The sequence below is a fragment of the Pogona vitticeps genome, chromosome 1, assembly GCF_051106095.1.
Source record: "Pogona vitticeps strain Pit_001003342236 chromosome 1, PviZW2.1, whole genome shotgun sequence".
NCBI classification, from domain to species: domain Eukaryota; kingdom Metazoa; phylum Chordata; class Lepidosauria; order Squamata; family Agamidae; genus Pogona; species Pogona vitticeps.
In genome coordinates this window covers 29001339-29016540 of record NC_135783.1, presented here as the reverse complement: position 1 = coordinate 29016540, position 15202 = coordinate 29001339, and the positions used below count along the sequence as shown (strand labels likewise).

At 40.1% G+C, this 15202-nt stretch overlaps 1 protein-coding gene across 3 annotated transcripts in view; it reads right to left on the bottom strand.

The window, feature by feature from the left end:
* DTL (denticleless E3 ubiquitin protein ligase adapter) overlaps positions 1 to 15202 on the bottom strand; it is a 34707-nt gene that overhangs the window by 8271 nt on the left and 11234 nt on the right. For all 3 annotated transcript variants that reach the window (XM_072990054.2, XM_072990053.2, XM_020794597.3), the window contains exons 9-13: positions 14944 to 15047; positions 13295 to 13399; positions 8690 to 8802; positions 2018 to 2107; positions 710 to 845 (exon numbers count right to left, since the gene is read on the bottom strand). In XM_072990054.2, coding sequence (XP_072846155.2) covers positions 710 to 845; positions 2018 to 2107; positions 8690 to 8802; positions 13295 to 13399; positions 14944 to 15047 — 548 coding nt within the window. The remainder of the gene's footprint in view (positions 1 to 709; positions 846 to 2017; positions 2108 to 8689; positions 8803 to 13294; positions 13400 to 14943; positions 15048 to 15202) is intronic.

Genomic DNA, 15202 nt, shown 5'->3' with positions numbered 1-15202 from the left:
CACCAGTAAACACCTTCTGTATTACTCCAGCATTTTTGAAAATCTCCCAAGGCAATAGCCTCTCTGTTACACCCATTTTTCTTCCACTGTACTTCTTCAACTTACTGCTCATCAGTTAAAACTACCCTCTATCTACTCTCACCCTTCATTAATGATTTTACAGTCATCTTCCATTCCTTACATGATCCCGGCCTCAATGTTCTCCTTATAGAAGTCCTCCAATCACTTGAGAATTCTGGTTGCTCTCTTTGTACTTTAGCATGAGCACCTTATGCTGTCATCTATTTTTGTAAACAGTCAAGGCATACCACCTGATAGAACAGGCTTTTGCTGGCCAGTTTGCAGTAACCAGGCCACCACTGACTGATTTCTCTTTGCAGAGAATCTCGCCATTGAAGTGCTTTGATTTCTTAAAAAAATGTATGTGAAGATCGGGCTTTACCAGGCTGTTTCTGGGTGGCGCACAGTAAACAGCACTCTTGCCATGTTTCTGCATTGCTTTTCCACATTCAACCTACTGCCTCACTTATATTGAGATATCATCATCATAATTATACACATACAAGCTGTCCGCTTCATATAATTGTTGCTAAAACCAGTTTAGGACTGGTTTCTATTTTAAGACTTTATTTAAAAAGTTGCCAAGACCCAATTTTGAAAAACAACCACAAAGAACCAACAAAACCACTCAAAGATTCTGGGGTCTTACCTATTTCCTTTTGTTCTGCCACTTTCTTTTGGCGAGTCCAACCCACCATGCTACTTTTGTCTGGCCAGTTCTCTTGACTGGCGTGCCGTCTTAAACGCCAAATCTTGACAGTGTTGTCATCTGAACATGTGGAAATCTGGAAAACAGAAGGAAAAAGTCAACAGAGAAATACTGCACTTCTTTGAATATAATGATTATTTGGGGAGTGAAGGAATGAAGAGTTGGAAAGAGTTTGCATGCAACAGGCTCCCCCTCCTGTACTGAAAACTTCCCACTCACTTGTTATTAACAGATTTTTAAAGGAAGAAATATTTCATGATTTGAGAGGAGAGCCTGACAAAAATATGAGTCAAAAAAGATACATTATCAACACAAATTTTCAGAATGGTCTACAGGATTAAAAAGAGGGAAAAAATCCAATTATAAAAATTTGTCTTCGGCTTGTAACGTCTGGTGCTTATATCTGACTGAGATGATTTTATGTTTCCTGCAACTTTTATTGATTATGCTTTTAGTTTATGTTTTGCTCTGCTTTTTGCTTTAAGGCAAAAATGGAACACTAACAGGCCTTTAATACAACATTATTATAAATTATTGCTATGTTTTATTGTTTTAACAGTTATTAAACTAAAAACACCTTGGTCCATGAAAAAAAAAAACAGGTAAAAGCAGCATAAAATCAGATTAAAGAACCTGCATACGGTATTTAAAAAAGAAAGTCCAAAGAGAATAGTTTATATGCTGTGTGAGCCACTGCACAAGGAAAGATCCACAAATTGTGATCCATAATGGAAAAATCCTTCTTCTTACTTGGCACTTACTCCACTCCTGATGGTGGGGATACTTAAAAGAGAACATTCATAGCACAAGGGATGAGCAATAAGTACAGTGAGGAGCATACTGCTGGTTTATCAGGACTGACAATAGGTCAGCAAAAGTTTTCAATTCCCATGGAGTTTCTCAGTGCTCTGGCTGCTGAAGATTTCTGTTGTTTGGTAAATCCAATTCTCCACTAGATTTCTTGTTACATGTTGTTTATGCAAAGCAACCATCTATACACCCCAGTAATTTGTGAAGAATTAAAGCCCAATCCCATGCATGTCTACTCTGAGCTGTTGACTTCAATGAGACTCAGCCATTCATGACTCTAGGCTATGACAGGTTAGCAAGATAATGTCTAACTATTATAGCCCGTATTCTTGAGGAACAGCAGCTACTCACACTTTGGAAGAAAAGGGACATTTTGGCTTTCACTGTGGAGCTCTAGAGGCTTCCAAAGTAAAGACACAGAAGAATTCAGAAGCAAACCTTAGAGAAATCAGAAGGGCACCAGGCAACAGAGGTGACTTCTTGCAAATGGCCTTGAAGTACGATGGGAGGAAACTGGGGCTGAGACACCTAAAAATAGAAGGAAGAATGATATCAAAAGAGTTCAAGCCATCCTAAGCCTCTCACTAATCCAGAAATTCCCTACACATTAATGTTCTCTACACATTCTTCAGAGGAATCTCCCCCAACTTGCTCTTTCCAAATTTGTTAGACTATGGCTCTCAACATCGCCATCCAGTATGGCCAGTGATTGAAGATGATGGAAATCATAAACCAAAACATCTAACAACATGCTGCAGAAGTTAGAGAAAATAGGAGAAAGATATTATTGGCATAGCTAGTCAGTAAGCTCTATGCAGGGTGTGTTGTTATATGCCATTAAGTCACTTCTAACATGGGAGTCCAATGAATTAGTGACCTGCCAAAACCTTTAGCAACACCAGCTTTGCTCGGGCCTTGCAAACTCAAGGCTGTGCCTTCCTATATTAAACCAAGCCATTCCATATTTGGCCTTCCTCTTTTCCTGCAACTTTCACCTTTTCCCAACAGTGTTTTCATTTAGTAAATCCTGCCTTCTCATAATACGTATGTCCAGAACACGACAGTCTCAACTGAGTCATTTTTGCATTCAAAGATTTCCTCCACCACTGTATTTCATATGAATTCCCCCCCCATCAGTTTTCTTTACTGTCCAGATTTAAAATCAGTACTGTACATAGTAATAGCACAAGAGTATGCAAAATGTTTTGAAAATTCCAGTGCAAAGCACTTTGAATTCTGTAACTTCCCCTCTAATAATCTGAACCTTTTTTGTATGTCTTCCCATTTTGCATAAATATATTAACTTTCCTACTTAGGGAAGGGCAAAGAGTCACAAAGGATATCATAAACCACTTCAAACTACTAGAAATGTTTTTCAGCTGTGACCACCATCTGGGCTTTGGAAATTGCAGTAACCTTTGGCTATACACTTTTAAACACGACTTGGCAGCTACATGGACTGGTGTTCTAAAACAAAAATAGAACAGGAGTTGAAGTTCTCAAAACCCTGAATGCTGCACACAGTACCGTAAACTTCAAATCCAAAAGAAATCACATCATAAAGATATATCCTTTGCTGTCTAAAGAAATATGGGCATCATTAGCCCAATTCCTCCTGATCCAGGACAACCCCCCTAAAAGATCTTCACTTCTTAAGATTTTGGCAGCATTTTGGTTGACTCTCTGGCTTCCTTGATTTGTACAAAATTCTTTCTCAATCAGAAGAGAGATACAAAAGAATGAAAATTAAAGAATAGAGGGGAGGACCTTCTAAACAGGTGCAGAATATATCTTACAAAGAGCTCAGAGTGGCTTACGTCCCAAATTCCAACCAGAGAGCTTATAGGGCTGAAGCTTCTTAGTTTGTGCACTGTAACAGACTTCAGACTATCCCTTGGGCCATGTGGAGCACTTGGGTTTACTACAAGGTTCCTCCTCTCCAGCAAACCCACTAGTCATGTCTGTTGGCTTGCAAGTCTTCAGCTGATCCACTCGCACACTTAACATACTTGTACAGAACATCGAGCCTTAGTAATTGATTAGGATAAACAAAGGCGATTTGCAAGTGCAATGCTCCACTGGATTTATTGTTGCGTATTGTTCATGCAAAGCTAATGGTCTCTATGTACATGTTCTCCATGAAGATTTACAGCCCAATCCTGTGCATGTCGACTCAAAGCTGTTGAGTTCAATGAAACTTGCTCCCAGGTAAATGTGTAGGACTGTAATCCTTAAGATCACACCAACATCCTTTGACAGTCCATTCTATTTTGAGTGCATTGAGTTCAGAAGCCCTGGCGAGCCCTGGAGCTAGATTTGCTTCCTGTGACTCTACGCATAATAGAAAGAAAGACTTATTTTATGTGGCAGAACTTCAGGGATGTAGGAACAGGCAGCACTGGGTTGGCTCAGCTAAGACACCATTCACAGCTGCTGGGCCTGTTCTTCAACTAACCAAAATAGAAGAGAGCTGACATTCAACACACTTCTTCTAGATGAGCGGATTTCAACATTCCATACCTTATGTCTCACTAATTACTCTATCAAAGAACCTGGGCTCCATCATAGAAGTCTGAAGTCATGTTTTCCTGAGAATGACATTTATATGCTCACTGGCACTCCGTTTTTTTTTTTTTGTTGTTACATGCTTTCAAATCACCCTTGGCTTATGTGAACCCTATGAATAAATAACCTCCAAAACGTCCTGTTGTCAACAGCCCTGCACGGCTCTTGTAAACTCAAGACTGTGGTTCCTTAGGGAGTCACTCCATCTCATACTCGGTCTTCCCCTTTTCCTGCTGTCTTCAATTTTTCCTAGCATTACTGTCTTTTCCAGAGAATCTTCTCTTCTCACAAAGAATGATAGCCTCAGTTCCAACACTTTTGCCTCCGAAGATAGAACAGGTTTGACTATTTTCAATACTGTTATTATATTTATCCCTTATGTTACATTATAAAACCATTAAAATCACATTTCAAAATCACAGCATTGTTGGGATAAACAAAACCAAATTCACTGTATTAGTAATTGAAAACTGTGGTAATGGTATTGAGTAGAAATTTTACTGCTATGGTAGCTGTAGAAAAGAAAGATAATATCTAGGAAACATGCACTGCATATTGGCAGGGTGACATGGGACTTGCAGGAGAGTGGATTATTATCATGTAAAACCTGTGCCCACCTAGACTACTTCTGGGCCCCACTGGGTGAGTAGTTTATAGCCCTTGAAAAGTTATTGGGCTGCAACTCGTGCCAGCCCTAGCCAACACAGATAATGATAAGCAATGATAGGCGTTGCAATCCAGCTTGTGGGGGTTGTGTGTGTGTCCTATATTGCCCTACCCCATTCTAGATCTTCCCTCTGGAGGCAGAATAAGGAGCGGCACAGCATAAAATCTCACCTTTTGATAGTTTACCAAAGTGACACAGGCTCAGACTCCTGCCAATTATTTTTATTGGCTGAGCCAGAATATTCAGGATTAACTTTGGGAAATGGCACAGGTGAGCAAGTAAAGCGGCAAAGTGCCACTCCACCTACTTGGAATCATTATACATCTAATGAATAGGGAGCAACCTAAGATAACCTCAAGTGGCAGCAACAGCAGAATCTTAGATGCCCGTTTCTATTTTTCAGTAAGCTCTACTTCCTGAAGCTATGAGTCACTGTTAGTAATGTAATATTTGATGGGGATTTGCACTGATGACTAAGTGAACTTAATAGATTCTTCACCATGTGTGTAAATGAAGCTTACAAGGGATGGAAGAAAGACATAGAAGTAAAAAAGGATGCTCCACTTCTCCTGTTCTATTTCCTTTTCACAATAAATGGTTCTTAGCTCAGATAGCTTGAAAATTATATAGAGTACATAGTTCTTAAGCAAAATACTGTATAGTAGGCTGATTTGTGTCAGGTCACCTCTTTTTAATGCTGGTCTAAACCTCACTGCCCCAGGTTTAGACCAGCATTTTGCTGATTTGTTTATTTTTTTTACATGCTGGCCCATGCAAAATCCACTATCTGTTCCAAAGCAGGCAATACCATGGAAACTAGAGCCCTTTTAAGGAAGACAGCTAAGCTCTTGGTAGGGAAAATACCTTTGTTTACATTTAGCAGATTTTCCTTCTACTCTGTGTAGCAAAATCTCTTAATCCTCTATTAATGAGAACAGGCAAAAAAGATGCTATTTCTTGTTGGTTTTAGACTCAGAAGTAATAAAAAAACCCCATGTGTCTGCTTATGGTCCCTGGCTTCAGGAGCTCTTCCTCATCCTACCCATGGCAAAAACTCAGACCTTCTAATAACAGTCTGCATACATTTTAAAACTTTCAAGAAAAGCCAGTCCTTGTATAGAAAACAAGTTGGTCATCACAACACAGCCAATTCATGCCTTGAAGAGGACAGATATACTGTACTAAAAGAAAGAACAGTATATTTCACACACTATATCTCAGTCCGGTTTAAGATGTCACCTCTTGCCTCTTAGCTTCTCTCCCAGTGAGCAGTCTTTCAGAATGCTGAACTTCAGAAGCCTGGTCTGGAGAACTCAGATCCCATGATCCTGTCCCATGAATGAAGGATGATGGGTATAGCAGTAAACAGCTGGAGGGCTACAGCTGAGACAGGCTTTTGTCTTGATCCAGTCAAATTCTTTCTATGTATGCAGAGGGGCACACACATCTGCACACATAGGGACAGCAGGTGTCATGGAGTCTTGCATATATATTACCTTGGATCAGAGAAAGCCAGTCTTCAGTTGCAGCACAAATAGCTGAATGCACAACAGAAACATCTGTTAGATTTTTTGTGTTGTGTTTGTTAGCGTAGATATGAGGAACATTTGGTCTTATAGATGTTATGAACCACAGTTCTTAAAAGCCCCAGTTGTTCTGGTCAGTGGCATGGATGATGATAATTGCAGTCCAAAACATCTAAAGGGCCAAGGGTTCTCTACCTCTTCCTAGAGATAACAAGTACTAATGGAGCAGTGTAGGCTTGCCAATATACCCCTTTTTCTTATAGAGCAGATGGAACATCCACCAGAGTAATCATCTTATACTGTTCTCAGAGAAGGTTATGGGGAGAGGAATGACTTTAGGTTGAAAGCTTTATCACACAGCAGAAGGACAGAAGTAAAGATTTAATCCACACTTTGCTAGGTATGCTATATACTATGATTTCTTAATATATTCCTCACATATCAAAATTCACAAAGGACTGCATGGTAGAACAAGGGAAAATCCACCAAATAAATACTGATAAGTGCTAGCAGGAATTTATTTTCAAAATCAAATCAATGCAGACAGCACACTGGGAAGATAACAACTGAGGCTGATTCACACTGGAAATAATGCTCAATGCGATCACATACTTGAATATGCCATTATGAGAACAACTTGCCGTGATCATGACTAAACCTGCTGGATGAAGTCTGAAAATTGACTTAGCAAAAATTATTTTTTTAACATGCCATTTGTTTCTTTGACATTGCCCCAACATCTTTAGACTTCACAGGCAAACAATCACTGCTCAGTGGCAGAGCATGTGCTCTATGTGCAAAAAGTCCCTGGTTCAATCCCAGATATCACCAGGTAGAGCTGGAAAACAAGCCCTGGAAAGCTACCACCCCATTTTCATAGGAAGTAATGAGCTAAGTGGACCAATGGCCCGAAAAGTTGCGAGATAGATTTCTATGTTCCTATGCTTCTTCTGGTCTAGTTTTTGTCGCAGAGAGAATTAAAACATTACAAATCTGACATGCATATTAATCACATTCTGCTACACCATGTGCAATGTAGGGCTTGGTCATTGTCAGCTATATGCCCTTTTTTCAGCAGTGCATCTCCATCCTGTCACACTAGGCAATGAATGAAAAATTGCAAGTCATCACTTGTGAATAGGGAAATTGTATATGTAACGTTTCTGTCTTTTTCAATTCCATGGTTTTATCTTTTCTGCTATAAAAATATGTGAAAATAAGCATGATTTATTATCAACCTGGCAATATCTAAGCAGTTTGTGTCCGGCCCCCAACCTACCTCTCGATTAGAAGTTTTTCCACCATGAAGGAAAGAATGGTGGAAAGAATCTGCAAATTCCAATATACTATTGCCTGGGTTCATTCATCTCTTTACTACTCAAAGAGATGAATGAACCCAGGCAGTAAGTAGTATAGTGGAATCTGCTACACAAGTTCTAAGGTGGCTCTAATCTGCTAGGGATCTACTATCTAGAAAGACTATCTGCTTCTTTCATTTTCCACCAAAATGTCACAACATTCTGCCTTTCATGGGCCAAATTAACAGAAGCCAGTAGGGGAAAAGAGAGGCCTGCTTGAGAAGGACACAGATTCCCTCCCGTTCTTATCCAGATGAGCTTTCAGCATGGCTGGTTATTTTAGTTTTGATTTAGCGGAAGGCATTTCATTCTGCTTGTTTTACACTGGATGGGGTTGGCCCCGAATATATAAATAAATGTCTTTTGGTGGAAAAATAACACAAAAATATTTGCATTTCTTGACACATCGGCCCACGTGCCAAGTAAGCTCCTCAGCTGCCAGCCATTACTTGGGATTTTTGCTTAAGACTCTGGCTGAGCCCTTGTTGGAATAATGCAGAGCTCTTAACTCTTAGAAATTAAGCAGTCCAAGGCAGGGGGGAGGGTGGTGAGGAGACACAGTTCTGATGCAAGAGCTTATAAACTGGGGAAAGAACTGGGTAGAGGCTTGAGGGGAGAGGGGGAAAATATGTAACAACTAAACCAGTAGACTCTGGGTCATGTGGATTGCTATTAAATATGAAGCACCACCTATCAGCTTGTCATAGCTGGCCAAATAAACAGGTTTCAAAGGGGATTTTTAAAGGTCTACGTATTAAAACCAGATTAAGTTCAGCAACTTGAAATAAGCAGGAGCAAGGAGGAAAGGTAGGGGCAGGAAGTTATATTATGGCTTGCTCTCAAGCTTGACAGTTGTGTTTTGTGGGCAAAGCAGGCCAAGGATACAGATACTTTCTGACCTCCTCCGCACCCCCAGCCACTGCTATTCCTGTACAAACAGCAAAAGTGGAGAAACTTTGTGGATAGAACAGCCACAGGGACGTCAGCTGCTTACCTTCCAGATATACGCATTCTGGTCACTTGAGCCACTGATCAGGAACTGGTCATCTGGGCTGATGCTGGACTTAACGTAGAAACTGGAGTTCTGATGTCCACTGAAAACTGACACTGAGGTTTGGGGATGGGAGGACACACAACAAACCAGACACAACTGAGACTACAGTTCAAGAATAAGCCAGTCATTCAAGACAGGTGCATGCATCTCCTACCTATTCACATACCCTCATAATTACAAGAGATCAGTACAATGCTAAAAAAAGTAACATTTTTGTGCAGGGACTGAATTGGAAGAGGACAAAATAGTGAAAGTAGATTAGAATACTGGAGGAAAGCAAAAACAAATGTTCTCTGGATTGTTTTAGCTCTTCTCCTTCATAAAATTCTCACTGTACAACAGGGGAAAAGCAACTCACTCCCCACCCCCACCCCCACCCCCTTGCTGGCAAAACTCTGTTCTCTAGTCTAAGGAATACCTGAAGGAGTTTTTCAAGCTATGTTTAGCTTCGAGAAAAGAGAACCAAGATATATGATAGTCACCTTCAGATCTTTCAACATCTGTCACGTGGAAGACAGAGCAAGCCTGTTTTTTAATACTACACCAAATTAATTGGTGGACTTTATTAGAGGGCTTTAAAAAAACAAGAAGACAATCATGTGTCAGAGATGCCTCAGCTATAGATTTCCTGCATTAGCAGGGGGTCAGACTAGATGAATCTTGAGATTCCTTCCAAATCTAAGATTCCAACACTGTAACAAGGACAAGCATGACAACAAACGTCTTTTTAACAAATTTTACAAGCTGTGAAGGAAGAATAAACAAGTGCATCCTTACTCTGCCCCCTCATACAGGCAGGAATCCTGTTCAACAACAGGGCATACAGCTCCACCAGAGCCCTTGAAGATTCATAGTAACAGACAGAAACTGACCAACTCTGGGAGCAGCAGCTCATAATTAAGAAATGTTTGAAATAGTTGAAAAACTTGTTCCACATCCGGGAGTTCTTTTTGGCCACAGAGAAATTCAATCAAAAGCTTTTAAAGCTTATCCTGAGTTGCAATGCATGGGATTCCAGGGTAAACAAAGAAAGCTTACATGGATCTAAATCAAACTGCTAGTCCCTAGGAGTTTAGCCACTTTGAATCAACACCTGAATAGAAAACCAGCATTTACATAAATCTCCTTGATTCGGTGGGTCTGCTCTAACTGTGGCTCACAACTTGCACTAGACCATAAGGGTGGATTTGCTTTTTAAAAACAATTTAAATTAAAAAACATCATTTTTTAAAAAAACATTTTTTTAAAAAAATTATGACTTAAAATCAATTTGATTTTGAAAAAAATTATTGATTTTTACCCACCACACATAGTGAACAGAAGCAGACCTTGGCAGTCATAAAACCTGCCCCGAGTTTGTTCACTTTTCAAGCAATAATCTCACAATCCCAAAAGTCTGACTTAAACAAGCTCCAGAAACTTTAACGGAACTTGATTCTCTTTAGAAATTCACATTTCATTTCTTTTTGCCTTCGCAGTGATTACACTCCTTGCCCCAAGTTGAGCGTGCTTCAGTATAGGGGTATAAATCTATCTGTTCCCAGTGGCCCAGCAGGCCCGCATGCTAATCTCTGGTTCCAAGATCTGAAAAAAAAAGTTTCATCTGCAGAATATCAGAAGATAAAAATGTCTTTTAAAAAAATAGGGGATGTACCGAACTTGCCTTTCAACAGGTTGCCAGAACAGCTTAGAGAAAGTTTTTTTTTTAATTATCCCATTGCTTTTCCTTTCTATTTGATCAGCTACCTTATATTCCTTGCAGCACAGATTCAGTTCAGAGTCTATGCCTCCAAACCCTGTCGTTGTGGCTGTCTCCTTAAATCTTTTGCATCGAGCACTTTGGGGAAGCTGCAGCTCATCTTCTTTCCTGCAAGTGGCATCTGATTTCACAAGGAGGATGTACACCAGCTTGGTGACAGGGGTCACTCAGCTATTTTTAAGGACTCCGTAATAGCCCATCTGATCTACTACGCCTTAGAACGACTGCTCCAAATAGTTGAGGCTCTTGGGATGCCAAGAACTGGAAGTGCCTGTCCCTAACGGGGAGAACTACGTGCAGAGGCACAGCAGTCTGGGTTGACTATGGAGGTGGAACAGGAACATCCTCAGCCTTATCACAAAATGTTACAGAAAATGCCTATTAGGTAATGGGTGAGAAATTATTTTCGGGTCATTTTTTTTAACCAGAGGGTATATCCAATTTACACCTCCCACACTTGAACGCAAAAGCTTGCATACTGATCTGCACTCTCCCCAAAAATGTAGATTTTAAAAATATGCACAGCGGCACATAGGATGAGGACCATGCCTGTTTAAAACAAAATATTACCTAGCTACGTTTTCTGATAAGTACTTGATTCTGAATGAGCTTTGAAGAAAAGATGGGAGAACATGGACTAGGTTGGATAATTGTCAGGGATGTTGGTAAGTCTTTGGGTCTGAGTACCAAGTCCAAGCCTTTGATATAAATACACCAAGATGCTGTTCCATAATGTCTAAGAGAGGACTGCCAACCATCTTTTCCAGGCACCAAATGTGAAGATATCCTCTTTGCCCTTCTTCCTAACATCAGTTCAGGAGATTAAGATGGTGCTCTGTTTGGGCAAGGTACAAAAGTTCAGGTCAAGTGCTCTCCCTCCAGAAACCCAGCATAATTGGGAATTTGGGCTTAGAATCCTCAGTGTTTTGAGGGTTATACTAAAAATGCCTTTGGAATGGTCAGTAAATGCCAGTAAGCTCACTGGGCTTAGATGATCTTTGTATAAATGTACCAAATTACAAGATAGTTCAAGACGACCTTTAGCAATAGAAGCAGGGGCTCTCAGCTTTAATATTGATGACAAATAAACTCTCTCTCTTTAGCAATTAAAAATACTCTCCAAATAGTTCAGAAACAGAAACAATTCTTTAAAAAAAAACTTGCCACTGAAAATTAACAAAGTTAGGTGTGGGTGGGCTCATAGTTTTCCTGGGCTTGTTTCCAAGGCAGTCATAACCCACTTAAAACAGGAGTTGACAATAAGCTGCATGTGTTCCCTTACTAAACAGAGCTAGAGCACATACCACCATTTATTTGGCCGTACAGTTCAGCCAAGAGAATAGGAAGATTAACACCAAAAGGAAAAAAAAGTATTAAGAATGAGAAAAAGCAGCAAGAGGGAAAAAAAAAGCCAAGATCCAGCTTTGAGAAGTAGCTTGGGAAATTATTTTTTCCAGGCTCCGAGATCATGTTGATCTGAGATCAATTGCCAGAGAGGATAACCAGCCAAATACTAGCACCTAAAAGCTATAAAGCCTCCACAGTTGGCAGGAATGGGTGTTCCCCTGTTTTTCAAGGTCCTGTACATTCTTCTGACTTAGTTCCCTCCAACCTGACATCTTCCAGATGTGGTGGGTTACATTTCCTGGCCCACATGCTCCTTCCCTCTCCACTTCCTCAAGGCACTGATAATTTTTATAAAAATTGCCTTTGGAATAATCTATAAATGTCAACAAACTCATTGGTCCTTGCCAATTTTTGCCCAACTACATGGAATTACAGTGTACAATATGAGGTAAAACAGCTGGAGTGTAGCCCGGTTCCTGTGAAGTTTCACTGTCACACAATTTCCTCAAAAAGGGGAGAAAGATGCTAATATTCTACAAGCTTTTCAGGCTGCAAGAGAGACTAGAATCAGATGAAGTATGAAGTGAAACATAGCAGCACCTGCTTTTTAAAAGTTATTTAAGTCAGGCACTCAGTATTTGCTGCTCCCTGGTGGCCTGAGTAGATTCTACAGAGAATACTCAAAAACACCGAGATCTAAAGAAGGTGGCAGGGTGGGAAACCCTAATCTCTTCACATTATACAAAGCTAAAGTATGGAATTCACCATCACAAACTACAGTGATAACCACTAAAATCTATGGCTTTAAAAGCAGATTAGACAACAATGCACGCTGTATATAGATAAATGTAGACAACTGTTAAAGCAATCCATTTCCAGGCACAATCCAAAGTACTGGTTCTAACCTATAAAGCCCTAAATGGCTTGGGCCCAAGCTATCTCAAGAACCGCATCTTCCTTTATGAGCCTGCTCGTCCTTCTCTTGCTCCCAACACCTTTACAGGTGTGTTTGAGGAGGTCCTTCTCTGTTGCTTGTCCTTCACAAGCAGGTGAAGATCTTCCTCTTCAGGTAAGCTTTCCCTTAGTGACTGGATACCTGTCTAGGGTTTTTAAATGGATTGTTGTGCCTTACTGTTTTGAATGTGCTTTTGGTGCTGTGTTAAGTATGGTATTCATTTTATCCTTTTTGCTATTTGTATATTCATTGTTGTTAACTAGAAATACTGTCTTTTAATTATGTGAGCCATCTTACATTAAATTAAAAAATTTAAACAAAATAAATACTTAAGTAAATATAGAAAGGCTTTATTTCCAGGAAACCTGGATACAATTGTACTGCTAGGCAAAACCAGTCATAATAATTACATGTGTCAGATCTTCCTAAGTATAGCTTGTGCCTAACGTTATGGACAAATATTTTTCAGCTCTACCTTCCTTACCTGGAGTGGTCTTCAGACTAAGCAAACTGAACATGTATATGTTGTCATCAGTACAGTTAGCGAATAAGCAGGTACCAGTGGAGTCCAGAACAAGACTAGAATAACCTGGAAGAAAGGAAGTTCTCTATTTAAGTACCATCAACCATCTGCCTCTTGAGAAGTTTTAAGGAAAAAAGTGAGCGGGACTTGTAAGAAAATGTTCACCCACAGAACATGGCTGATTCTGCCGGTCCTAGGAAACTATGCTTCATTTCATTCCCTTCTCCTGTTTTTCTTTTCAGTCTCCCCACAGGACTCTGTGACCATAAAGCATACCCCGTCCTCAGCACTGGCGACAAACAAGAGTTCCTCTCCTATAGCTCCCCTTAGGGAGAACAGAGGGTCCTCAGAAGGAACTAGGTCAGTTTCTGTATCAAAACCCCTAGATCTACACACAGTCTCAACCAGAAGTACAACTGTAATTTCCAAATGCAAAGGAGATATTTGCCCAAATCTTCTTGCTTAGTTATGCTGCCCTAATACAAACAGAACAACTTTAGGTGAATAGCTTTATGTTAAGAAATCATCACAGGCATTCTTGCATACTGAGTTGTGTGACTTTCCGTGACTTTTAATGTCTTCAGTGATCTCTTAACAAGGGGAAGTTTGCCTCCAAAATCTATACTACTACTGTACATACCTACATAACAGGATTTCAGCTATTATTGCTGCATGAGAGTGCAATAGATATTCTGCAGCAGAGCAAAGCAGCGTTCTATAAGGCAACCCCAAACAAAAAATTGTAACTTTGACAATGGATCTTGGATAAACACCAAATTTAGAACACATGTAGCAGACAGTCTGCTTTTGTTCTGTACCGAATTTGGGGACATTTGGGCTAACAGTATTCAAGTTATGAATTTGTAAAAGCACTGGCAACCTTTTCTATCTGCTAATTTAAAACAGATCAAATACATGTATTGAAAAGACCAAACTTGGTTTCACAATGGTTGAAAAGCAGCCCTGACAATTGCTTTGTGCTGAGTAAGAAGTAGTTAACTGATGAAAAAAAGAAGTCCACTTCTGGGATTTTCCCTTGCGTGGTGTCACTTTGTGGATGGTAGTGAGCAGAAGATAGTCCTGTAGACCACTGGTTCTTAACCTTGGGTTACTCAGGAGTTTTGGACTGCAACTCCCAGAAGCCTTCACCACCTGCTGTGCTGACTGGGGTTTCTGGGAGTTGCAGTTCAAAAGCATCTGAGTAACAAAGGTTAAGAACCACTGCTGTAGACCATCTTGACTACTACAATTGGTGTTGTTCGGTCTGCTCTTTGTTATATAAAGCTTGGCATCTTTTTTCCTGCTAGCAATATGGGCACAATTTGGTGCCATTTCCTGACTTTCTCAATCATGGATATGGAAGCACAACATCCCATATTCATAAACCAGAGGTTTACTGAAGACAACCACCTGGCAGATATCCTTTGATATGTATTCCTGCATCGAGCAGGAGGTTGGACTTGATGACCTTAGAGACCCCTTCCAACTTCACCATTCTATGATTCTATGAATTGAATTTTAAGAGACAGAAGGTAAACAAAGGAACTATAAAACTTTGATGTGGAAGAACATTGGTCCCTTCCTTTTTTCAACAAAACATTATGTCCTACCAAGTTTACGTGTGCAGGTCCCAGGGTAGCTGAAAGACCTGGATGGCACTGGATCCTGATGATACACAGTGTAGTTCTTGCGCAGGTCCCATATCTTGATTACTCTGAAATTGAGTCAGAACATTCCATATCATACTTCAGTCTCATTTGTAACATGCACACCAATCAATGGTTAGAATATGCCTGAAATCAAGTTAGTAAGAACAAGTAACAAGAACAATTACCTGACTCGGCAGCAACGCTGGTGATTTTATGAGCT